General features: G+C 48.8%; 1 protein-coding gene across 2 annotated transcripts; it reads right to left on the bottom strand.

Annotated features, from left to right (window-relative positions):
* Positions 1-26,173, bottom strand: Prelid3a (PRELI domain containing 3A). 2 transcript variants are annotated; one of them, XM_076555401.1, is made up of 7 exons: positions 26,056-26,154; positions 16,917-17,085; positions 16,127-16,216; positions 11,363-11,433; positions 11,164-11,266; positions 10,473-10,584; positions 1-481 (listed from the first exon to the last, which is right to left on the bottom strand). In XM_076555401.1, exons 1-6 carry the CDS (start codon positions 26,085-26,087, stop codon positions 10,531-10,533), a joined length of 519 nt encoding a protein of 172 aa, XP_076411516.1. In that variant the 5' UTR covers positions 26,088-26,154; the 3' UTR covers positions 1-481; positions 10,473-10,530. The 2 variants fall into 2 exon arrangements, with proteins under 2 accessions (XP_076411516.1, XP_006970132.1); XM_006970070.4 differs by lacking the exon at positions 1-481 and adding an exon at positions 7,775-9,497 and having other exon boundaries at positions 26,056-26,173.
* Between the last annotated feature and the right edge of the window lie 287 nt (positions 26,174-26,460).

Genomic DNA, 26,460 nt, shown 5'->3' with positions numbered 1-26,460 from the left:
AAATTTAAGGTTTGTTTGTTTATTATGTATACAGTGTTCTGCCTGCATGTGTCCCTGCAGGCCAGAAGAGAGTGCCAGATCTCATTACAGATGGTTGTGAGCCACCATGTGGTTGCTGGGAATTGAACTCAGGACCTCTGGAAGAGCAGCCAGTGCTCTTAACATCTGAGCCATCTCTCCAGCCCAGTGGTTTTCTTTGACCACTTCTATTTATTTCTTCTACCTTTATCTTCAACACCTGAGATTTTTCTCTTCCCTGTCTTGCTAGAGGAAACATATTGTCTTGACTATTAGTGTTTGTAGTTTATACGAGGACCCTAGGCATGTGGAGATGTGCTGTGCGAGGTGCTTCTTGGTGTGGATATCTGGTCTTGCCTTTGTTGGGGGCGCGCGAGTATTCTGTTCTTTGATTGCTGCACCCCACTGGATCCCAGGCAAGTGGAGAGGCTCTGGGATCTTGGTAGAGAATACTTGCGCAGGTCTGCAGGGAACACAAAGGAAAGGAGGTGGGCTAGGAGGAAAGGCTGAGAGGGGCATTGGGAAAGAGCTAGCGGACCAGGCTCCACACCGAGAGGCAGGGTCCCCAGGGCATGGAGAAGGGGTGGGAACGGGTGCTCCTGAGGCAGGCTACAACAGGATGAAAAGTAAACCTAGAGAGACCATGATGAAAGCTGTTTGTTGAGGCAGGACCTCATACAGCCCAGGCTAGCCTTGAATTTCTGATTCTCCTGCCTCTACTTCCCCAAGTGCTCGGATCACAGGGAGGCACCACCAAGGCCCAGCTCTTTGTGTGCAAAGTACTTCATCTGATCGTGACTCTGGAAAGATTCATCATAGACTGCTCACATACACAGGTGACAATTTAAAACAAAATTGATCCACACAATGTAATTCTCAAGGAACTGATGATGTTAACTTAGGGTGCCCTGAGTGGCATAGAACAAAGCCAGCTCTGTGCCGAGTGAAGGCAGCTCAGAGGGAGAGCAAGTGCTGTCTGCCGGCCACATCACTGTTGGTGCCTGGACCTCAGCCTTGACTTTTACTGTCCCCAGAAAAGAGTAAGGAACCTCTCTAAAATAAAAATAAATGGGCCGAGCAGCGGTGGCACACACCTTTAATCCCAGCACTTGGGAGGCAGAGCCAGGAGGATCTCTGTGAGTTCGAGGTCAGCCTGGACTACTGAGTGAGATCCAGGACAGGCACCAAAACTACACAGAGAAACCCTGTCTTGAAAAAAATAAAAATAAATAAATAAAAACGGAATTAAACTTCTCTAAAGGCTCTCTAGTCAGGGAAGGTCAAGACAAGATTATTTGGGAAAACTTAGAGTGAATGGAGCAATGTAAAGGGAGGCCAGTTGGAAGGTAACCTGGGAACCATCTATGGCTGTGTAACTAATTACCTAAAAACCACCTCGATTTTATGAGCCTTTATTAGAGCAAAAGTTTGTGGGTCAGGAGTTCAGCAGCAGCGTGGGACCACATTTCCATGCAGAGTGGCATCAGAGATGCCAGTGGACATCCTTACTTGAAGGCTAGACTGGGGGCAACTCTGCTTCCCACGTGGCTCCTCACACAGCTGAGTGCCCTAGGGACCCGCCAGGCTCCTCGGTAACCTTACCATATGGCAGACTGAGTCACAGCCCCCCTCAGTACATGCTGTTATGGGACTGAGTGCAGTGGCCTGTATGGATGCAGACAGCAGAGCTTAGGAGGGGTCATGGGGCACAGCCTCCTGGGACCATCATGGAAGTGACCATCAGCATAGACTGGGACAGTAAGAATATGAAACAAAAATGGATCTGAGGCCTTCAAGGGGAGGTTTCCCTGTCTGAATGGCTGCACAGAAGCATCAGAGGAAAAAGCCTTAGTGGGATTTTGTGTTGGCAGATGGAAGCAGAACTACGTATCGATGAGGAGGGGAGGGGAAAGCTGTCTGGTGAAACAAATGTGGTTAATTTGCAATGATTGAACACAGTGGCATCCTTACAAAACAGGACAGCAAAGGGCCAGATGGGAAGTGTTCCAGGTTTCGTGGGCCTCGGCGTCTCTGTCAGATAGCCTGGAGTTGGTTTTTTTTTCCCCACACCCTCTGAAAATAGCAAAACTATTTCTCGCAGCAAGCTTGGCTTGCCAGCTCCTGCCCTGGTAAAGTGTGCTATAACCAGCAGCCAGCACAGAACTTGAAAAGACAGGCTGGAGACCCAAATGGGTTCTACTAAGTGCTAATTGCTACTTGATAGTTTCACAGTTGATGGCTCTTACTAATGACTTAAAAGTTGACAAAAACTGAAAATACCCTCCCTGAATAAGTGAGCTCCATCACTGCAACCTTGCATTCTCAAGCCCAGCCTCTCGGCACCAGCAACATCATGCTATGATGTTCACAGCCCTTTGGAGTGGGTATTTGTGCCCATGTTTCTTGCATGTTCAGCAGGCACATGCCCACCTAAGTTTTCTCAGATCCCTGTAAAGACCAGACACCTGGCTCTTGCAGGGCACCTTCCCTAACTACCTCAAGTTCCCAGTACAATCCAGTTTCAAATCGGGGGGTGGTGAGAAACACCAAGGTTCTAACAGAATGTATAGAATTGTTTTGAGCCTGGGGGTGTGGCTCAGTGTGAGCACACCAAAGAAAAAGCGTTTCCATAGGCTCAGCCCTAAAGGAGCCTAGGTCGGAGAGGAAATGGCAGAGACAGGATATAGCAAGCTCCCATATCATAGCACCAGAATGTGGCTGATTACAAATACAAAGGCAAACACCACTTCAGAAGCCAAAACCCACTGGCACAAATAGGTAAGTAGATTGTGTGTGTGTATGTGTGTGTGTGTGTGTGTGTGTGTGTGTGTGTGTGTGTGTGTTCAAGATTTGTATTTATTTTTATTTTGTGTGAATGAATGTTTGCCTACATGTATGTCTGTGTACCTCATGTGCGCCTGGTGCCTAAGAGCCAGAAGAGGGCATCAGATCCTTGGAATTGGAGTTACAGAAGGTTAGTAGCCATCACATAGGTGCTAGAGACTGGGATCTTCTGCTCTTAAGAGCTGGGTCATCTCTCCAGTCCTATAGATAGGATTTTATTATTGATTCCTAAGCCAGGTGGGTAGAGAAGCTTTTAGAAGCAATCCTAGTGATTCTCTACAAGGAAGCCTGACTGCACAGAGCATCCCTTTTACAGGGTCCAGGAAACCCAACTTGTAAGAGGGAACACCATCTTCCCTTGAATACCATTCTAGTGATGTGTGGCAAACATGGAGAGTGCCAGTACCAAGTTACCCATGATGCTTAACTCCTTACTTGCCAAACCTGGAAACTCATTATTCCTTAAACAACACACTATAATAACTATTTGTATTGCATGCTAAATTAAGTATTATATCACTTAAAAAGTCTTAAAAATAAAAATGTTGCAGGTTCACTGAAAAAAACTGAGATGAATTGTCTTAGAAGAACTTCATGAGGACAAGTTACAGTGCCATGGACACAGGCAGCCATGGTGAGGCCCTAAAGGAGAGAAGCAAGCCTTTGGGCCCAAAGACGAGTTTCACTGGGAAAGGTAGCCATCAAGGGTCCTGAAAGGGAAGAGCTGTCAATCCCCTCCAGTCCCAAGAATATCAGCAGAGTTGTAGCATCATGCCACAGGAAGCATGAGTCTTACAGGGAGACAGCCTTCCTTTCTGAAATAACAAATGGAATGCCCTCCCTTACAGGTTCTGAATGCCCACTTACAGTTTCTAGAAAGGGGATGTGGATGCTCTCCCTTACAGGTGTCTAGACAGAGAATGCCTTATCTTAGGGGTTTCTAGATCAAGGATCCGGGGAGTTCCACACGTGAGGTAGCCTCCAAGCCCAGGAATCAACGGTGGGAAAGCACTAGATAAGTGACGACGACGATGAGTCAAGGCTGTCTTGGGCCTGGAGGTGGGGTAGGTGGGCTTGTTCACAGTTGGGGGGGGGGGGGAGAACAGCTCTGGAAGAATGGTAAGGTCCTGGCATGGATCGCTTATCAACTCCACATGATGCCTGCCTGATTCCTGGGAGAGACACAGCTAGAGGCTCTGTAATGAGACATGATTTAGCACACAGGGAAATGCCCAGAATACATACAAACACTCCCATTTCATGTGAAGGGCTTGAGAATCTGGAGGTTTGGGTGTCCCTTGAGGTCCCCTGAAGATGGTGTGGGACAAATGCATGTATAAAGCAAAGCCACACACATCTGATATTGGCAAGGTAGCTCATGAGGTATTGTCACCAGTCCAGCTGAGAGTCTTTCTGCCCAACCTGGATAGGAACCATGGGCAGGCACTGAGCCCGGTAGCAGCTTTCCTTTCAGTGGGAGCAGTAAGCAGCGGCCACAGCCACAGTGTCACCCTCCAATGTTACAGTCACTGTACTAGCCTCAGGACCTTTAGCCTTACAAATGTTACAGTCCCCAGGTGGGCGTCGAGTGTAGGGCAAGCTCTCAGCAGCTGAATGCCCTGGCTCCTGTAGGCACTGCCAAGCCACGGCTGTTTGAAATGGTTTGTACCAAACGATTTGGAATATCAAGTCTTCATGACTCAGTGGCGCTAGAGGCATCTGGGATTGGCCTGACAAGTGGCTATGACTTAAGCCGAGCATGGCTTCCTGGGTTTCATGAGCAGGCTGCTAGGCTTAGTGAGTGGTGTTGTGACATCAAGTCCCATCAAGACTTCTCTACGGGGGGTGGGAGAAGTGACTCAGCAGGCCAGGGCTCTGGCTGGCCTTCCAGAGGACCAGAGTTCAGTTCCCAACACCCACATCGGGTGTAACTCCAGCTCCAGGGGATCTGGTCCAGTCCATCCGCTTCCACAGGCATCTGCACTCTTGTGACACATCCACCAATAAAAACAAATCTACTTTAAATTAACAGCAATTTTGCGGCTGGGGAGATGGTTTAGACAGCAAAGTGCTAACCTGTACCCAAGCGTGAGGACCTGAGTTCTGGTCCCCAGCACCCATGGAAAAAAAGCAATGCAGAGTGGCTTGTGCCTGTAGTCCTAGTGCAGAGGACACTGGGACAGGAGGACCCCAACCTTACAAGCTAGCCAGTCTTGTCAAATCTGTGAGCTCCCAGTTTCAGTGAGAGACCCTATCTCAGGAGAAGGTGGTGGCTGGGTGTGGTAGCAAAGGTTTCCATCCCAGCACTCAGGTGGATCTCTGTGAGTTGGAGGCCAGCCTGCTCTACGTGGGGAGTTCCAAGCCAGCCAAGACTACATAGTCTGTCTCAAAAATTCAAAATAAATAAGGTGGAGAGAGAGAAGGAAGACACCTGATGTAGACCTCTGGCCTCCACATGTGCACACAAATGTGTACACAGACATCAGCATGCGCGCACGCGCGCACACACACACACACACACCACATACACAGGGGAAAACAACACATTTTTAAAACTGCGCTTACTTTCATGTGTATGTGTGTTTGTGTGTGTGCCACTGGAAGAGAGAGAACAACCTGTAGAGGTCTGTTACTCCTTCCACGATATGAGTTCCTGGTCCGAGCTTGGCAGCGAGCCTCTACTCAGAGCATCTCACTGGCCCAAAGGCCAAAACTTAAACAACTCTATAACTGTCCTTATCTTTCCCTCTTCTCCTCTACAAGTTAAGTGTTTAAACAATAAAGAAAATTCTAATCATATTCCAACCGAAAATGAAACATGTATTTTGTATTACTTGTTAGACAAACAGTATTGACAATCCATGTCCTACATTCACACTAAGGCCGAGCTCATAGGAAGACGATGCTCTGGTAACCCGTGCATGTGGAATGGCTGGAACATTAGGAGGAGACAAGCAGGCAGGAACAAGTGATCCCACAGCTCAGGTGGGAGGTCACACACTGCCAGGTGTGCTGTTTCTCAGCCATGTGCCCAGCTGCTGCACCAGAACCACCAGCAAGCCAATGCAGAACAAGGGGTGCTGTGGGGCCACCTGAAGCCCAGAGTTAACAAGCCCACGGGGACACTACGGACTCTCGTGTTTAAACCACACATCCCGCTCTCTGGGGACAGCGTGCTTTTTGAGAAACCAAGGGTCATAACCACAGTCTATCCCAGCCACATTGGTCAAAAGGCACCACAAACGCTGTTGGCGGGTGAGTGCGGTACAAGGGAGCCTTTTCCCTCAACATCCTGAACGGGAGAAAAGATGGAGTCTGGGGAAGTATAATCAACTTCCTAAAACTAACAAAACAATCTTCCTACCAAGAAAGGAGCCCACCGGCACCCTTTCCTTGTGTGAGCTGACTGCAGACCTGGGGGACGGCGCCACAGCAGTGGACCCGGCCCCAGCCTCCATCCCCTGCATGGTCTCCCACACTCTCACGGCTGCAGCCCACATGTTCTCCGAGTCTGCATTCGAGGGTCAGTGACTGAACTCCAAGGCCTCTCAACTCTGCCAAGATTATGCCAGCACCATGGCCTTCCTAGAAGCCCCTGTGGCTTCCCGCACACACTGTATTCTGTTTTGTGCCCCCATTCGGCTCCTGGTTTGTGTTTTCCCTGTGGGTTTTGTTACTTTGGGAATCTATGGAACTCTTCCGTGGAGCATCCTGGGATACCAGGCTGTCCCTTGAGCTGTCTCTTCCAAGAACCCGGGGTACCGCCCGCCTATGGAGTGGGATGTGTGACGCCGACACGGTACTGTATTTTTAGAGTTGACTTCTGCCTGTTTTCTCAACTTGAAAAGTAAGGTCTATGTATAACAACACTAGATCATAAAACATTTACTTTTATGCTGATGAAGTCCCAAAAGGAAGCGCAGTGGAATCCACTTCCAACCAAAGCGGAAGCTACAGAACCAAACAACTTTACACAGAACTTACATTAAAAACGATGACTACCCTCCCTTAAGTCGGTATATACTCGAAACGAGTATTATATACTTCTCTCACTGATGTGACCAAATCCCTGCCAGAAAGCGGCTTCAGGAAAGAAAGGTTCAACATAGTTCACAGGGATGCAGTCCATTGTGGCTGCACCAATCAGGAAGCAGGACAGGAACACCAGTACTCTGCTGACATTGTCCTATTCCCCTTCTGTTAAGTCTGGGGCCCTCGCCCATGGGACAAACCGTGCTCCCACAGAGAGGGGAGGTGTCCTCTTTTCAGCCAAACCTCTCTAAAAACACAGACATGGGCTGGAGAGATGGCTCAGCGGTTAAGAGCACTGACTGCCTGAGTTCAATTCCCAGCAACCACATGGTGGCTCACAGCCATCTGTAATGAGATCTGGCATGCAGAATCTTTAAAAAAAAAAAAAAAAAAAAAAAAAACCACAGACACACCCAAGAGCGTTCCTCCTTAATGCCCTAGGTATTTCCTACTCCAATCAAGCTGTCAATCAATAGTCTATAACCATCTCAAAGTGGGGAAGTGTGGAGGAGCCGTTCACACAAAGAGAAGCCTGGTGTCACACCGGGTCCCGCCACCTTACTACAGGGACAGATGCGGGGACTGGCAAGAAGCCTTCAGTAGCCTCAGGAGCCGTGCGTGTGACCCAGGCTTTCAGCAGGGACTTTTCAAGACACTGTTGTTTAGGGCTGGAGAGATGGCTCAGCAGTTAAGAGCACTGGCTGCTCTTCCAGAGGACCAGAGTTCAATTCCCAGCCCCCACATGGCGGCTCATAACTCTCTGTAACTCCAGTTCCAGGGGATCAGACATCCTCAAACACACACAGACAGGTGAGATAGAAATGCGCATAAAAAAGGACACTTGTTTAAAAGTAGAACAGAGACAGTCACAAAGATAGTTACAGTATGAACCCAAGTTTAATGAAAGAAAAAGATAGACATAAACTTTCATAGGCATAGAAAGATTCTAGAAGGGTCTGTAAAAATGGTGAGTTGACTGATGGAGGGAGAACAGAGGTCTATACGCGACAATAGATTTAATGCCTCTTTTAAACTACAAACATCAATTGCATATACATATATACATGTTTCTACAAACACCTTTAGTGTTTTAAACAACCTTGATTTAAAGATGGTAGAAAGCCAGGCATGATGGTGCTCACCTGTAATTCTAGTACTTGAAAGGTAGACGGAGTTCAAGGTCAGCCTCATCTACACAGTGGGTGGAAGGCCAGCCTGGGTTACTCAGAATACTACAAGGAGAGGCCCGGCAGTGGTGCACACCTTTAATTCCAGCAGAGGCAGGCAGATCTCTGTGAGTTCGAGGCCAGCCTGGTCTACACAGTGAGTTCCAGGACAGCCAGGACTACACAGAGAAGCCCTGTCTTGAGACATGCCACCACCACCACCCCCCAAAAAAAAGGAAGGAAGGAAGGAAGGAAGGAAGGAAGGAAGGAAGGAAGGAAGGAAGGAAGGAAGGAAGGAAGGAAGGAAGGAAGGAAGGAAGGAAAAGACTACTACAAGGAGAAAGTGAGGAACACAGAACTGAGGCAGGAGGTAAAGCGGGCTCGCGGGAGGGGTTTCAACTAGGCCAGGAGCACAAAGCCACCACCCACAGCCTGCAGGACCCCAGGACCACGGGGTGGGGGTGGGGGGTGGGAATTAGCTGGGAGGCTCTTTGTTACATAGCGGGAGCTCCACATCCTCTCTTTTTAGTTGGGAGAAGCTGAGAAGGTAGTCAGGACTTGACAAGAATCCCAGCCCAGGCATGGCGCTGCACACCTGTGATTCCAGCACTTGAGATGCTGAGGCAGGGGGATTGCCATGAGCTTCAGAACAGCCAGGGCCACACAGCAAGATCTATCTCAATAACAACAACAACCAGAAAGAGCCAAGGACAGTGGCCCAAGTCGGGAATCCCAGCACTTGGGAAGTTGGAAGCAGGAAGAACAAGGGTTCAAGGTCATCTTCAGTTACACAGGGCCAGTTTGAGCTTGAAAATCCCAGTTGCCGCTGGAACCCACAGTGGCTTCTGCAGAGAGTTCTGCATCCCCCTCCCCCCTTTTTTTTTGATACAGTACATGATGGGGACCCTGAGGGTCAGAAAGCAACTTCTTCTTCACCTTCTTCACAGAGGCAAGTGGAACACTAGAAGGACGAAGGGCCACCAGGAACAGAGGACAGCAGCCAGGCCCCCCCCCCCCCGGGGGGGGAAGGTTTGGGGGACCTGCCCTGGCTTAGCTGGCAGGGCCTGAGGAGAGGGGAGCTCTCCTTTGGTGAAGTAACTGGACTCGGCAGTTGGAGGTGGCACTCCTGCCAGGGGAAGCGGGTGAAAGCTGAAAACCAACGCAGCAGGGGCCGTGCAGCCCAGGACTGTCCCAGCCTGGCACAGTACCTGCAGCAGAGCCTGGCCGAGGAGGGCTCCACACCACTCCCAGGAACCAGAGCCTCGCACGGCTGGTGCCTGGGCCTGATGCTGTACTGGAGGTCACCACGGACAGGGAAGATTCCAGCAGGCCCCGCCTCTTCCCGACTTGGCAGGAACCACATCCACACTTGCCTTTCATCTTCTTGGTCCATCCATTCCTCCTTTCTTCTTTGACTCTTTTTGGTGAGATAACAGACTGGAGGTGGGGACAATTTAGTTCTCGTTAGGAAGGAACAGAACCTGAGGAGCCTAGACTCACATCAGGCCTCCCTCTCTCCACACACAGACCCCCTACAACAAGCTCAGCTCAGGCTGAGGCTCAGAGGCCCCACGGCAGGTCTTGGCCTTGGAGTCAAGGTCAAGTTCCCCGGCAAGCTTTGCTGACTTAGGAAAAAGCAGCAAGACGGTCTTAAGGATCCCTCAGACCCCCTCGGCTTGTTGGCCGTGGGACACAGGGGCGAGCGAGCAAACGGGAGGGCTGGGGGCAGGGGAGGGAAGCGAGCAGTAGCCATCAGCAGCTTCACAGGGGTTTCCAGACAGGAAGTGAGGAGGCCCCCTCCGGAAGGGAAGCGGAACTCTTTCTGTGATGATGAGTGCCAGCCAACCAAGCCTCAAACTCCTGGGGGCTGAGGAAGCCTAGGAACACCTGGGCCGATCATGAAGATAACAGAAACGCCTCTGCCACTAAAGTGACACAACCCAGTTGATGAACACTGGCTCGCACCAAGTGACTGAACAGGAAGAGGAACGTGGACAGACTGGGAGTGCAGGGAGGGAGCCCTTACTCAAGGCAGCCCTTGTGAGGTCCGGGGTCCCGCTCCCCAGCTAATAAAAAACGATAACAATATTTCCAGAAAGTGCAAATTTTGCCCAAGACAAAGACACTCAAGATTAAATCTGCCATAACGCTGTGGGCCTATTCATTGTCATCAGCAGTGAGAATCCCGAGGAATGTTCAGGCAGCCAGGTACTGAGACCTCGGGGCAGCAAGCGCTACACTCCCTTCCTCAGAATCCAGTTAACAGCTCAGGTATACCCTGGAAAGACGTCTTGGCACAAGCCAAGGAAACGAAAGAGGATGGACAGACAGCAGGAAGCAGAGGACCGACAAACGAGCGTTCTCTCATGCACACCGCATGCGCACCGGTAATAAAAAGCTAGAGCTCTGTACCTGGTTAAGACGTTGCTGCGGTTGTCCCCTTGTGTCAGCAGGCACGGGTGCAGACCTGTTAGCTTATGGCGCTCTCGGAATGTTCGATTATCCACTCAATGGCAGCCCACCCCTGCAACGACACAGAAGGACTTCAGTTCCTGCTGCATGCAGCAAGGCACTGACCTGCGACGCAGGAGGGAACTCCCGTGGCAAAGATGTGGCAATAACTTTCCTGAGTCACGGTCCACGTAAGCAGGGTATTCAAGCCCGGAAACACGATAGGATGTTTTCAATGCCTAGATTTCTCTAATGAGTTAAAGAATGCACCAGCTTGGGCTCTCCCAAAGTCGACACCCCTCTTAGGCTAACGGCAAATCCACACCCGAGGGAGACCTAAGACGTCCCCAAATCCCAGAGCCAAAGCTGCCGTGTGGAGACCAGAGAGACTGGAATGGATTTCACAGCAATAGTAACCGACTAGGACAGATGCCTTTGCCCTCAGATCCCAGCCAGCCTTTCTGTATCTCTAGTTTGAAATAGAACATAGTTCTATTCAAGCTACGTTCCCACTAGAAAAACACAGCGGGGGTATGCTGTGGCCTTAAGAGCTCAGCTACAAAGACCCCAGTCCTCAGGAGGACCAGACATGTCACCACTTCAGCTGGCACATTACCACCAAGTGCACCAGGCCCCATCCTGAGGTATGCACCTTCTTGGCATTGGAGGATATCGTGTTAGCCATTAGGCTTTCCAGATAGCTCCCAAGGCTAATCCCCTTCACAGTGATGATGGCTTCTTGGGTGAGCACAGTCCTGCAGAAGAGCAGAAGTGAGGGGCTGATCAACCTGAGAAGGAGGCTCCATCCTCCCCTGCTGTTCCATGTTCCATCCCAGGAAGAGATGACTCACTTTTCAGGGTTCTCTGGATGAGGTGTGTACACCAGTCTCTCGTTCACTGACACCAGATTCGTGAGTGTGATCTTTAAAAAACAAAATGAACAAACACATAATTTTTTTTTTAAAGGCCAGTGAGGCAGTGGTGGCACACCTTCAATTCCAGCACTTGGGAGGCAGAGGCAGGCTGATCTCTGTGAGTTTGAGGGCGGCCTCGTCTACAGAGTGAGTTCCAGGACAGCCAGGGCTACACAGTAAAACCCTGTCTCAAAAAACCACTTTATATATATATATATATATAGCTTTTTTTTTTTTTCCGGTTTTTTTGAGATAGGGTTTCTCTGTGTAGTTTGGTGCCTTTCCTGGATCTTGCTCTGTAGCCCAGGCTGGCCTCGAACTCACAGAGATCCACCTGGCTCTGCCTCCCAAGTGCTGGGATTAAAGGCATGTGCCACCACCGCCCAGCTTTCTGAGTTTCTTATATTTCCTTCCAAACCATCTACATTTCCAGCCCCAAATTAGCACTTATGAAAGCCAGAGAAAGGAAACATCCTGTGCCACCAACCCCCTCTGCACTGTGTGCTAGGGACAGACTGGGCAGCTTCTTCTGATGATCATTAATCTCTCCCTCCCCATACCTGAGGAGGGATCTGCCTTCAAGGCACCCATACACTGCCAAGCCCATCGGCAGCCGTGAGACAGACAATTCCCAATTAGTGTCCACAGTAACAGTAGCGAACTTTCCTGTTTTTCTTTTTTCTTTTTTGGTTTTTCGAAACAGGGTTTCTCTGTGTAGCTTTGCGCCTTTCCTGGAACTCACTTGGTAGCCCAGGCTGGCCTCGAACTCACAGAGATCCGCCTGCCTCTGCCTCCTGAGTGCTGGGATTAAAGACATGCGCCACCACCGCCCGGAACTTTCCTATCCTTGTGCCAAACTGGATTGGGGGTCCTGGCTCTGGACTGGATGTGCTAGGTGTCGGGATCCACACAGAAGCTTCAGCAGCCTTGTCTCCAGCTACTTCCGGTCAGCAAGCTGACTTACTGTTCGTATTTGCTACTAAAACCTACCTAGACCAGTGAGATAGCTCCACAGATAAAGGCGCTTGCCACACAGGCCTAGCAACCTGAGTTTGGTTCTTGGCACCCACGGAAAGAAGGAAGGACAGACGTGACTCCATAAAGCTGTACTCTGACTTCCATACGCATGCAGTGGCACACTCACACCACACATGCAGCTTTAAAAAAAAAACAAAACAAAAACCTTAAAATGCCGCTAGAAGAGCAGAGTGAACAGAACTCTCTGTTGGTACTACGACGCTGCATCTGTCTGTCAGCTACAAACACCTGGGGCTAATGAACACCCAGGATGCAGACTGAGGCACGGCACGTTTACATTTTATTTAATCCTAATTAAAAGGCCACATGAGGCTGCCACCCTGGTCAATGAATGAGGAGGGTCCCCGCAGGCTTTCTGGACTGCAGGGAAATGGTCCATGAGGCACTAAGAATGGAATTCGGTTCAGTCCGATTTAGGTAACCAGTGCTGGGCAAAGACTCCGAGAGTCTGACGTCAGCTCGTTCATTTCTACCATACTTAATCACTGCACAGTTTTGGGGGGAAAGTTTTCAGATGATAATTAACTCAGCCCTGTGAGCACAACAAAGCTTAAGGCATGTTTACACTGAAGCTCTTTACAAAGTACACATGGCTTCATCTGTAAGATGGATTCTTGTTGACGTAGAAACAATGCTCAAAGGTGTGGAGAGAATGACCAGGTAAACATAGTGCCCATGGGAGTCAGGATTGGCCTGGCCCTAAAACAACACAGAAGTCACTTAGGCTGGCTGGGCAGTGGTGGCACACACCTTTAATCCCAGCACTTGAGAGGCAGAGGCAGGCAGATCTCTCAGTTCAAGGCCAGCCTGGTCTACAAAGTGAGTTCCAGAACAGGCAGGACTGTTACACAGAGAAACCTTGTCTCCAAAAACAAAACAAAAGAAAAGAAAAAAGAATTTTTTAATTTTTATTTATTTTATTTTACATGTATGAATGTTCTGCTTGCATGAATGTATACGCACCACATACGGTGCCTAATACCTATAGAGGTCAGAGGAGGATGTTGGATCCCCTGGAACTGGAGTTACAGATGGTTGTAAGCCACCATGTGGGTGCTGGGAAATGATCCCAGGGCCTCTGCAAGAGCCACAAGTGCTCATCACTGCTAAGCCATCTCTCCAGCCCCTGTATATGCTTTGGGGGCTGGGAGGGGAAAGAGTTTTTCTGTGTAGTCCTGGTTGTCCTGGAACTCACTCTGTAGTGCGAGCTGGCCTCTGCTTCCCGAGTGCTGGGACTAAAGGCGTGCGCCACCACCGCCCAGCTCTATATATGCAATTTTAATTAAGAGAAATAAGAGGAAGGGGGAACATGGCTGTTGCATTTTATTATATCTATTCACTTGGTGCATGTAGGTGTGTGGGTTAAGCATGCCACGGCACACAGTGAAGACAAAAGGAGAGGCTGAGAGCGGGCTCTCTCCTTCTACCACGTGTGTTCCGGGGATTGAACTCAGGTCCTAAGTCTTGGCACCAAGGACCTTTATGCCCTGAACCATCTCTCCGGCTGGAAAGCAGCTTCAAAAATGACCCCTAAGGAGTTGGAGATGTAGTTCCATGGTAGAGCGCTTACCTACTACACATGAGTCCCTGAGTCTGACCTCAAGCATGGGACAAGCAAAACAAATAATGGCCACCTATCAGGGTATGATGGTATCTAGAGGCAACTCCAAGTGACACACTGCGACTCTGGAGGCTGAGGCCAGAGAATGACTTGAGCTTGGGAATTTGAGGCTAACCAGGTTAACACAGTGAGACCCGATTTCAAAGCAAACGCCTCTAGCAGGATCTCTACTGTAGGAGGCATGGAGGTCCTCGCGCTCACAGATAAGCACGAGGGGAACCAGGCATGTTAAACACACAAGGTTGTCTCTTCACAGAGAGGGCTATATGGCCCGTTTTCCACCTAGAAGGCTGGGAGTGGATATGGTTAATAGCCTGGTGACTTCTGTGCCATCTGTGTGGCTGAGACCACACGGGATCCTCCTCCTCATCTTGAGCCTGTTTTCTCAGTTAATCTATAGAACCCTTCTTTATGGACGACGTCACTTGGACTTTACCAAAGAGTGTCCATGTTGACACGTCTTAAGCTTTGTTATGCACACGAGACTGATAATCATCACCAGAAAACTTTCTACCAAATTGTGCTGTGCTTAAAGGTGCCTAAAACAAACTTCCTGGGGTCAGATTCCCAGAGTCCGAACCAACACCAGCTACGGAGTCATGTGGGACCAAACTGCCTTCTTGCCTCTCATGGACGTCACTCTGCTGGCTGTGGTGTTCGCAGGCCCGCGCACACGCTTCTATGACTGGGGACACCTTCTGGAGGCTATTGGGTTTGATCATATCTGTTGCTTTTCCTGACTGTTTGCTCACACGGTGGGAAAGTTTTGTGCATGTTTGTCTCATCCCTATTTGTATTAATATATGAAAACTGTACACATATATGGGCATAGTGATACTTCAATGTGTCATTAAATACACTGTGTAACATTCAAGTCAGGGTAAGTAAGGGCTAATCCCAGGACTAGGACGGCAGAGGCAGGTGATCTCTGGGAGTTCCAGGCCAGTCTGGTTTACCTAGTAAGACCCTGTCTCAAAATACATAATTAAAAGTAAAATTTAAATTTAAAAAATTTTCTTAATTAAAAAAAAAAGTAAAATTAAAAAGTCAGGGTAGCTGGGCACTGGTGGCGCACGCCTTTAATCCCAGCACTTGGGAGGCAGAGGCAAGCGGATCTCTGTGAGTTCGAGGCCAGCCTGGGCTACCAAGTGAGTTCCAGGAAAGGCACAAAGCTACATAGAGAAACCCTGTCTCGAAAAACCGAAAAACAAACAAACAAACAAACAAAAAAAGTCAGGGTAAACATATCTGTTTCCTCAAATATTTACATCTTTTTGGTGAAGCCACTCTTAAATATTTCCTTCCGGTTCTTTTAAAACATATATATTGTTAGCTGGGCGTGGTGACACACATCTGAAGGATATCCATGAGTTCATGGCCAGCCTGGTCTTCATAGGATACTCTAGGCCAGCTAGAACTACATAGTGGAACCTGTCTTTTCCTTCTTCTCCTTCTTCTTATATTATTATTATTATTATTATTATTATTATTATTATTATTATTATATATAAAAAAATACACACATTGTTATCTACAGCCATCCAATGCAATAGTTCACCCAGACTCAGTTCTCTTATCTAGCTGGCTATTGCCTTTTTCTCTCTTTTTATTGTATTTATTTTGTTTGTTTACTTATTTTGAGGCAGGGTCTCACTATGGAGCTGTCTGTCGTGGAACTCAGAGATCCGCCTGGCACATACACCACCACCCCTCGGCCTAGTCTATATGTTGATTATACTTGAACAGAAAGACTAGGAAAAGGTAGGTGTGGTGTAGCCTCAGCACTCCAGAGGCGAAGCAGGAGGATTATAGCAAATTTAAGACCACCTTGGACTATCCAGAGAGTTCCAGGCTGACCTGGAGTACAATGAGACCCCTGTTTCAAAACAAAACAAAGACAAAACACCACAAATAAATCCAACATTCCTACTAAAAATAAGCACATTTAGAGCAAAAGGCAAGCAGAAATACAGTTGAAGGGAGGCATTAGCACCATTGCCTAGAAGCGTTAAGCGCCTTTCCCAGCTTAGACCTTGGCTTACATTGGTGGAACACAGCTCCATTTTCCTTGCAGCCGGATCCACGACAGAGCGCTCTTTGATGTATGTCAAGGTCCTGTTGGCTCCCAAAATCTAAGAGACAAAACAAAACTAGTGACATGCTGAAGGCCAGTTACTCTTTACTTTACGACAAATGCTCTCTATCTGTGGAGACAGCGGTGAGGGAGGGGTCAACCCCTTGGTAGATATTAGAAAACGGATTTACGAGTTGAACACACGACAGTAATGAATGTTTTGACAAAAATTTAACCAGGGAACCCCGGGGGTCCTGAGAAGAGAGGCTCCTCTGCTGACAAGAGCTCTGACGCGAAGAACTGGCGTCCTGACACCTTAGGATCCAGGAGTGGCCAAGGAGTCACAAGAAGACAGCTGGGGACTCTAGGGCCATGCATGGACCTGGGTTCCGAGTAGCGGGAGGTCAGTGTGCGACCAGGCAGGAGAAAGCTGTCCTGTCTGTTACAATCTCCACCCGACCCCATCCCGGGCTCTTAAGAGCGAGGATGGGCTGGGTTGTGTCTACTTGAAGTCCTTATGTAAAAGATCTGTCAACTGCAGCATTACAAAATGTGAGGTTCTGGGCCCTCGCAGATGTCACTGAAGAAAGGCCACCCAGCTCACTTAACCCAGAGTGACTAGTGTCCTTCCCAGAGAGCAGAACGGGACCCACGGACCATCCAATCGAGGAGAAGGGGGTGCGGGGCTGCAGGGACCTTGCCCAACCATTCGTGGCATCCCTGGCAGTAAGTGCGGGCGGCCACGCGGGGAGGCTCACCGCACGCACGAGGACCGGCAGCCCCCACTCAGTGCTGAGCAGGCGCAGACTGTGCAGGCGCCCACAGCCGTCCACGCTGCGCTCCAGCACATCCACGCCCACCACGCACGGGTTCATCGGGTTTGGGTACTTCCGCATGGCAGCCTTGATCACCGTATCCCAGGGATGGCTGGCAAGAAAACACAATCAGCCAAGGAAGTGGCCCTGAGGCTGAGGCTCCTGTGTCTACGCAGGGAAGGCTGTCCGGGGTTCTGTCTGAGCCCAGGTCTCCCCAAATCTGTGCTGGGCCTATGCAGAGCCATCAAGCTCAGGGGACCTCAGGTTTTTCCTCTCCTGGCTCTCCTCCAGCCCACACGAGGTGGAAACCTTTTGTGGGGACTTCTTAGCAGTGAGACAGGTCTCCCTGTCTGCAACCTTGCTGGAGAAACGTTGTCTGCTGTCCTTAATGCAGGCTGGACCCTGACTTCCACTGGCGTTTATAGTCCTACCTGACCGCCCAGCTATCCGGTAGGTAGCGAGGTATGCTGAAGGACGTCCACGCAGAACACCCAAGGGTACCCAAGCAGGCTTTTGTTCCCACCTGCTCAATGCTACCAAGAACCAACTAAGGACAGTTCCCAGCTGACTGGATGTAGGACATGATCGACTTTATAACGGTACAAATGTGTATTTCACAGTCATCGTTTTTCACTTTCAGAACAGAACAAAAGGACGTCAGATCCGCTGAAGTAGGCGTTACGGCAGCCCCACCCGGGTCCTCTACAAGAGCAGTACATGCTTTTTGACTGCCCGGCCACTCCCCCAGCATTTTTGACTCATGACATCTTCAGCCTGCAGTCTGGATTTGAAAGGAGCATCTGCACCTCTTTCAAACTTCTAAGTGGAACGTGGCTTGAAGCAATGCAAGTTTTTTTTTTTTGGGGGGGGGAGGGGTGTCTGAGTGTCTTGCCTGCACGTATGGTTGTGCACCACGTGTGTGCCTAGTGCCTGCGGAAGTCAGTTCCAGATCCCCTGGAACTGGATTTCCAAATGGTTGTAAGCTGCCATGTGGGGACTGGGAACTGAATTCAGGTCCTCTAGGAGTGTAGCAAATGCTCTTAACCACTGAGCATCCCAGCCCCACAATTAAAACCTTTTAAAAACACCTTTAATCCTAGCACGTAGGTGGATCTCTGAGATCGAGGCCACACGTGGTGCACAAACATACATGTGCTAGGTACACACGTGATGCACAAACATGCATGCAGGCAAGACACTCATACACATTAAAAAAAAAAAAGAAAGAAAGAAAAAGAAAAAAAAAAAACCTGAATTGCTTCGAGCCATGTTCCACTTAGAAGTTTGAATAAAGTTTGGATGCTTCTCTCAAATCCAGAATGCTGGGATCAAAGGCATGCACCACCACTGCCTCAAAACATCTTTATTTTTTAAAGATTTTATTTTATGTGTGTGGTGTTTTATTTGTATGTTTATATGTGCACCAGTGGTGTGTGTGGTGCCCATGGAGGCTAGAAAAAGGCATGGGGTCCCCTGGAACTGGAATTATCAGCAGTTGAGAGCTTCCAGGAATCTTAAAGTGACCAAGTCCAGCCCGGTTTGGTGGCACACACCTTTAATCCCAGCAGGGAGGGCAGAGGCAGGCAGATCTGTAGTTTGAGGCTAACCTGGTCTACAGAGCAAGTTCCAGGGCAGCCCAGGCTACAGAAAGAAACCCTGCCTGGAAAAAACAAAAAAAGTATATAAAGTAGCAAAGTCTAGGCACCAAAGTCACTATTGCACCCCCTGGCTGAAATACAAACACACAGCCAGCCAGCAAGCCTGGTAACGGAGGGTCTGCTGGGCCATTGCCTACAGAAGCTGCAAGGGCACAAAGCGCTCTCTACCGTGTTTAGGCAGACAAGGAGTTGGATGGACACCATTCTCAAGAGGCGGAGTCCCAGCTATTCGCTGGGATATGGTTCAACTGAGTCCTACCCCAAAGGAGGGGGGCTTCTGTTGCCATTCATTCGGGAATGGTCCCAAACATCCATACCAGAGTTGGCCTGGAACCAGAGAGAGCAGGTGGGAGGATGGACCTTGGCTTCCATGCTGTATTAGAGTTCTCTAACGGAAGAGAACTGATAGAATGCGTGTGTGTGTGTGTATGTGTGTGTGTGTATGTGTGTGTGTGTGTGATATATATGAATTTTTGTTGTTGTTGTTTTGTTGTTGTTTTGAGACAGAGTTTCTCTGTGTAGTTTTGGAGCCTGTCCTGGATCTCGCTCTGTAGACCAGGCTGGCCTCGAACTCACAGAGATCTGCCTTGCTCTGCCTCCCCAGTGCTGGGATTAAAGGCGTGCGCCACCGCCGCCCAGCTTATAAGAATTATTATATTATATTATATATAATATTATATATCTGTGTAAGGCTGGACTTTATCCACACACCTCAACCAGGGCAATAAATATTGCAAAACACTGGATGCAGAGGTAGATAAAAGAGTCAAGCTACAGAAATCATGCATATAATTTTGTTTTGTTTTGTTTTTTTAAGACAGGGTTTCTCTGGGTAGTTTTGGTGCCTGTCCTGGATCTCACTCTGTAGACCAGGCTGTCCTCAAACTCACAGAGATCTGCCTGGCTCTGCCTCCCCAGTGCTGGGATTAAAGGCATATGCCACCACCACCCAGCTTCATGCATATTATTTTTAAAGTACCAGTCTTTTAATTTATAGAAAATACAGTTGTTAAGTTTTTAATTTTTTTTAATTGTTGAGAGAGGGTCTCATATGTGTTCAGCTGGCCTTGAACTCCTGATATAATATATATATGAACATATATATATGGGATCTATTAGATTGGCTTACATGATATGGCAGACCAGATAGTCCCAAAATGGCTGTCTCACACTGGAGAGGCTGAGAATCTGGTGCCGAAGGCCTGGAGGACTCCCAGGGAGCTGCTGGTCTTCAGGCTGTGTTGGAATCCCAGAGAAGTGGTTCTAATGTCAGTGAAGAGATGCCATAGCAACAGGAAGGATGAACTCGCCAGCAGGAATGAAAGCAAGCAGACAGAGTGCAAAGCTTCCCTCTTCCATGTCCTTTGACCTGTGTGGCCATCAGGCGAATCTTCCCACTTCAAAAATCCCCGCACAGGTGTGCCCAGCAGCTTACACTTGAGTTGATTCAAGAGCCAGTGAAGTCAACAACCAAGATCAGTCATCACACATGCCAGGGAGAACCCCAGGCAAGGCAGGGTGGTAGAAACCAATGTCCAAGATTTGCCTAAATCATCCAGGCCAAAGACCAAAGGTGGGAATGCACATGAAACCAAGCAAGCAGTAAGAGGACCGGTTAGCCCAGGGGACCCACTGTGTGTCCAGGACTCTGCTTTTTCCGAGTTTGTTCTTTTGTTTTGTTGTTGTTGTTGTTTTGTTTTTAGGGTTTCTACACAGGGTTTCTCTGTGTAGCTTTGTGCCTTTCCTCTCTGTAGACCAGGCTGGCCTCGAACTCAGAGATCCGCCTGCCTCTGCCTCTGGAGTGCTGGGGTTAAAGGCGTGCGCCACCATGGCCCAGCCTGAGTTTGCTTATTTCTAAAAGCTGGAGAGGGGAAGGTTTAGGGATAGAGTGATTAAGAGGCAGTCACAGGACCAGAAACTCAGCTATACCCTACCTCCATCGGGTCTTGAAGAGTGTGGGCCACACCCTGGAGGCTCTGGACCCGCTTAGGAGGTGGTTGTCACAGTGTGGTTGGGACATGACTAGCTCTCTCAGCGTATCCGCATTCACAGTGACGGCTCTTTAAGTGCTGGAGTCTCCCAGCACTGCAGGCCAGGCTCCAGACCACAGCCTGGTCGCTGCTGCTCACACGCACTCAGGGAAACAGCCCAGGAGTCTCTCAGGAGCATGTGATGAAATGGCAATGTCATTAATTTTATCATCACTCGACCTCTGAGGACTCCTTGACAATCTGCAAGAGAACAGGGTGTGTGTGCCAGAAAGGCTTCTGTGGAACAAGCCGCTCTCAGGCTGCCCTGGGTCTAGCGGGCTGTCGTGTTGGGAGCCCACCCAATTCACCGCTGCCTCTCGCCACCCACGGCTTGCCCTTGGGAGAACAATGCACACACTGTGGGCTCAAACTTGGGGACTTGGCAGATGTTTTCTGGGAAGCTAAGGGAGCGAGCGAGCCTGTCATGTTAAGGCAAGCATCTTTAGTGTTTGTTATCAAAGATAAAACCCGAGCTTTTGAACGAAAGCTCAAATTTTAGAAAACTTGTGTCCATTACCATGAGCCTAACTGTCCCATACTACAAACCCGGGGGGCACACACAATCCAAAGAATGGGTGCAAGTGTCTCTCGGGCGGGAGGCGGAGATTCACTCAGCAGGACTTGTTTTTCTGTTCTCTGCTCCCAGTTTTATATTACTACTTTTTAAGAAGGTATCATTTTTTGGTCATAGCAGTAAAGGAAAGTTACAAAAACATACTTACCTTTTCCAGCTCCCTATCTGTGTGAGGCTGGACTTTACCCACACACTTCAACCAAAGCAATATATTGCAAAACACTGGATGCAGATACCTCTACCGATAAGAGAATCAAGCTACAGAAATCCAGATATCATGCATATTATTTTTAAAGTACCAGTTCTCCAGTTTTTGAAAAATACGATTATTAAGGTTTTTTTGTTTTGTTTTGTTCTGTTTTTTATTGTTGGGGGGGGGGGAGGGCTGGAGAAATGACTTAGCGGTTGAGAGCACTGACTGCTCTTCCAGAGGTCCTGAGTTCAATTCCCAGCAACCACATGGTGGCTCACAACCGTCTATAATGGGATCTGATGCCCTCTTTTGTCATGCAGGCATCTTAAAAAAAGAAACAGAGAGGGTCTCATATATGCTCAGCTAGCCTTGAACTCCTGAATTTCCTGCCTCTGCCTCCCGAATGCTGGGATGACAGCATGTACCACCACATCAAGTTTATGGTGTTGGGGACTGAACCCAGGGTTTCACACGTGGCCTATCACCTAAGCACTCAGGAAATGGACACAGAGGATCAAAAGTCCAAAGTGATCCTCAGCTCCATAGTGAGCCGGCCTGGACGACATGAAACTCTGTGTCAAAAAAAGGTTTACTATTGTTCATTGTAATGAGTATTTTAAAATTTCAATTGCAATTTCTAATACAGAGTTGGCTGGTTGTTTTTTAAGATAGGGTCTCTGTATTCAGGCGAGGTGTGCCTCAGTACCCCCTTCCTAAGTGCTGGGTTACACTATGCATGGCTTTCAGTACACAGCATACAAGTGCTATGCCGGTATACTTGGCTCTCTGATGTTGTAACTAGTAAAAGAGATAATCAGCAGTTAGGAGCACTAGCTGCTCTTCCAAAAGTCCTAAGTTCAATTCCTAGCACTCACACAGTGGCTCACAACCATCTCTAATGGGATCTATCTGCTGTCCTCTTCTGGCATACAGAAATACATGCAGAGTACTCATACATAAAAAATACATAAATAAATAATTTTTAAAAAAAGATATAATCAACATAAGCAAAAACCGAGGGCCTCAATATTTCCAAGAGTGTAAAGTAAGTTCTATGGCTGAACAGCCTAAGATCTGCTGGCCTAAGTGGCCCCTTTGTCAGCCACTCTGACAGATATCCCAAAGAAACAATTTAAGAGAAGGAAAGATTGACTTGGGCTCATGGTCCCTTGTCCCTGGTGCTCCTGTGCCTGAGACGAGACAGAACATAATGGCAGAGGCCATGCAGGAGAGCACAGCAGCTCACCTCGAGACAGACAGAGAGCAGGATTAAGAAAAGGGGTGGAGGCCAAGACATAGCCCTCCAATGATACACCTCAGGTGACTGCCTCCAACAAGGCCCCAACGTACATGGTTCCACCATCTCCCGTTTTCAAAATATTACACCACGGCTTAGGGCAGAGACCTCACTAACGAATCTATGGCAGTGGTTCTCAACCTGTGGGTCGTGACCCCTTTGGGGTCTAACAACCCTCTCACGGGGGTCGCCTAAGACCATGTGCATATCAGATATTTACATTACGATTCCTAACAGCGAGATTACAGTTATGAAGTAGCAACGAAAATAATTTTTTGTTGGGGGGGGGTCACCACAGCATGAGGAATTGTATTAAGGGGTCACATTAGCAAGGTTGAGAACCACCCTATGGAAAAGCCCTCGCAAACATACCCAGAGGTGTGCCTTCCTAATCTCCAGATGTCTCTCAATCCAAGGTAACAGCCAATATTGATCATCACAGGTAATCAGTATAGCAGAAACACATGCGTTCTCTCAATAAGAGACAGGGCAAATTTTAGCACAGTCATAAAGGGGGTGATTGTTCAGCTAATATAATCGTGCTATATGTGTATCAATTTATATCCATAGATACGTATCTCAGCATGGATAAGTCTCAAAAACACACTTGTGGGAGAAAAAGAAACTGCCAAAAGATCCTTACGAGATGATGTCACTGATTTTTTTTTTTTTTTTGGATGATGTCACTGATTTTTATTTGGGAAATATATATATATATATATATATATACACATGGCTTTTGGCACAAACCTTTGGAAGGAAATTTACCATCTTGGCTGCCTTAGTTGAAAAAAAAAGAGAGAGAGAGGAAAGTGGACATCCTCAGCCTATCTGGAAGGTTAATTTCCCTTTCCAGCTCCTGGCTAGAAAGCAAGCTAGCTGTAGGTCCGTCTCCTCAAAGCTCTACAGCAGTGAGTGTGTGCTGACGGCCCGCCGGAGGCCTACTCCTGCACTTACTCTGGAAGGACACCTGGTCTCTGTGTGAGCTTCCTCCCTGTGAACAGTGCCAGCATCAGACACTGGCAGGGGACCTGGGACACAAAACCAAGAACCGACACATGCTACCACGTAAGAGTGAGCCTCAAAAAATAAAATAAAATAAGATGCTTTCCAAAAGAAACCAGGCACAGACCACCACATAGTGTATGACTATTTGTTTTGTTTTTGTGTATGACCATTTATACAAGATATCCAGAAAAAAAAAAAATCTACAGAAACAAAGCAGTGGTTGCCCTGAGCAGGAATGAGAAGTGCATCTCAAACATCAGGTTCTGTACCTCTTTAGAAGATAACAGAAATGTTCCAAAGCTGGCACCATGGTGATGGCTGCACAATCGGCAAGGAAAAAAACCTAATTTCTGTAAATATGCTAAAAAGCACTCAACTGTATGATACATTTAACTTCTGTCTCTTCTCACGCGTGGCGTGCGTGAGTGTGAGTGTGAGTGCTATACATAGGTGCCCTGGGGTGTGCATGCTTGCGGAGGCCCTAGGCTGAGGCAGAGAATCCTCGTTGAGCATCCTTATGTGCTATTCACTGAGGCAGGCCGGTTTTGCTAGCTAGCTTGCTCCAGCCATCACCATGTCCACCTCACCAAGCTCGAATCACAGGCCGGCTGGGGTACTCACTGATAGTCACTCGAGTTCTGGGGATCTGAGTCCTCACACTTGCATGACAAGGACTTTAACCAGGGAGCCATCTCCCCAGCCCAGAACTGTAGGATACCCTTTCAAATGGGCATCTGGGGGCCGACTGGATGGCTCAGCAGCTAACGATGCCTGACGTCAAACCTCAGCTGGACCTCCTGATCCACAAGGTCGGGGTTGAGAATAGTCTCCCCCATGCTGTCCTGACTGCCACTTGCACACTGGCACACACACACACACACACACACACACACACACACCTCACAAGTAATTAATTAAATGTAATTTTAAAAGTACTAAAAAGGGCCAACTGCAGTGGTATATGCCTTTAATCTCAGCACTGGGGAAGCAGAGGCAGGCAAATCTCTGTGATCTCGGGGCCAGCCTGGTCTACATAGCAAGCTCCAGGCCAGCTAAGGCTACACAGTGGGACCCTGTCTCAAGAAAAGAAAGAAAGAAAGAAAAGGAAAGAAAACCCCAACACACACACACCACAACGTTAAAAATGGGTGGTAACACATTAGAGATTTCAAAATTACAAAACAATAGGATTTAAAAAAATAAAAGGACAGAAGCTGCAAAATGGTCAAAAATGTCAACAGTGGTTTCAGGGTCGGTCCACATTTCAGGACCCTGGGAGCAGCTCTCAGAGGGTCTCAGTCAATCAATACTCGGGCATCCCTGTACTTACTGGCTTTCCTTCTTCTCTGCATTCAGACAGTACAAATTATTATGCCTGAATCTTGGGAGAACCTTTTTCAGAAAGGCTGCAAACTACCAAAAATTACATACCACCCATTCTGAGGTTTCCCGATTTGTTTGTTTGTTTTTGGTTTTGTTTCTGAAGACAGGGCCTTGGAGCCTTTCCTGGAACTCACTCTGTAGACCAGGCTGGCCTTGAACTTACAGCCTGCCTCTGCCTCCCGAGTGCCTAGATTACAGGCGTGCACCACCATCGCCTTTTTTAAAAGTTGGGTGTTTTTTGTTTTTGTTTTTTCCAAAGGTGGATGCTGTAGGCTCAGTGGTGGGACACTTTTCTAGCAGGCTCAAAGTACTGGGTTCGATCCCCAGCACCATCAAAAACTAAAAATAAAGAAGTCGGAAGTTCTGAAGTCAGGTGACACATTTTTATTAAAATTTTACACTTTAAAAGGCAACGGATGACAAATCTGTTTCTTGCAGTCTCCCCACTTCCACCCCCTGCTCAACGAGAAGGTTCTCTAGGCAGGATCAGAAACTCTCAAAAATCTTTTTTCTTTGAAGAGCTATTAAAACACTCACTCGACATGGGTGGAAGGCGCCCTTGGGTCAGGAGGACACTGAGGCAGTTCGCCGTGTCTCCGGGGTGGGCTTTGAGGCATCCGTGTGCACAGGTATTCAGGACCAAACGCCCCAAATACCTTCCTCCCATCTAGTTCTCCCCCCAGCCTCAAGCCCCGCGGGCATGGTCGGTGACACCCGCTGCGCAACTCCGGACGGGTCGCCGGTGCAGCCTGCAGCCCCGCAGAGGCCGGGTTGAGGATGCAGAGGCCTGCGCCGCACACCGACCGCCCCGCTCCCGGCTCCCTACCCCGCGATCCCGGACCCGGAGCGCCTGTCTCTCCCCGATCCCCGCCCCTTCCCGAGGACGCGCGGCTTCGGCCTGGTCCACTCATTTCCCAGCGCAGCCCTCAGCCCGCTCACCCGAACACGTGCTCGGAGCTCCAGATCTTCATCGCCGCAGCCGCAGGCCCGGGGCTCGGCGCTCTGCGGGATGCTGCGCCGCGGCGCCGCGAGGGCGGGGCGCCCGCCGTACCGCCTCCTCTGTCACGTGGCCCCGGCTGCAGCGGCTAAAAATAGGGATGTGGGAGGCGGGTGGTACCCAGAGCAACGCTGCGGGTGCGCAGCCCCAAATGGCAGCGCCAGGCTCTCTGGAGCGGTCCAGATTCTGCCCCCCGCCCTTTCCAACCACACGGGAACGCTGTGGACAAAGCCGATTGCCAATTCCAAACCAACAGTCTGGGAATTGAGTAAGCTTGAAACCCCAATGCTGTCGACGCGCGTCACAGGCAACCCACTAGAGACAGATCCCTCACCCCTTATGAAACA

This window comes from Peromyscus maniculatus, chromosome 19 (genome assembly GCF_049852395.1).
Source record: "Peromyscus maniculatus bairdii isolate BWxNUB_F1_BW_parent chromosome 19, HU_Pman_BW_mat_3.1, whole genome shotgun sequence".
NCBI lineage: Eukaryota > Metazoa > Chordata > Mammalia > Rodentia > Cricetidae > Peromyscus > Peromyscus maniculatus.
This window is presented reverse-complemented; position numbering and strand designations above follow the sequence as displayed.

What these genes read in the sequence shown, in the direction of transcription:
- Prelid3a (XM_006970070.4), bottom strand. Translation starts at nt 26,087, where the DNA reads ATGAAGATCTGGAGCTCCGAGCACGTGTTCGG. An exon ending in TGGAGCTGTGTTCCACCAAT is followed by an intron (nt 11,434 to 16,126) that starts GTAAGCCAAGGT and finishes TGTTTTTTAAAG; the next exon opens with ATCACACTCACGAATCTGGT. An exon ending in TATCCTCCAATGCCAAGAAG is followed by an intron (nt 10,585 to 11,163) that starts GTGCATACCTCA and finishes GTGTCGTTGCAG; the next exon opens with GGGTGGGCTGCCATTGAGTG.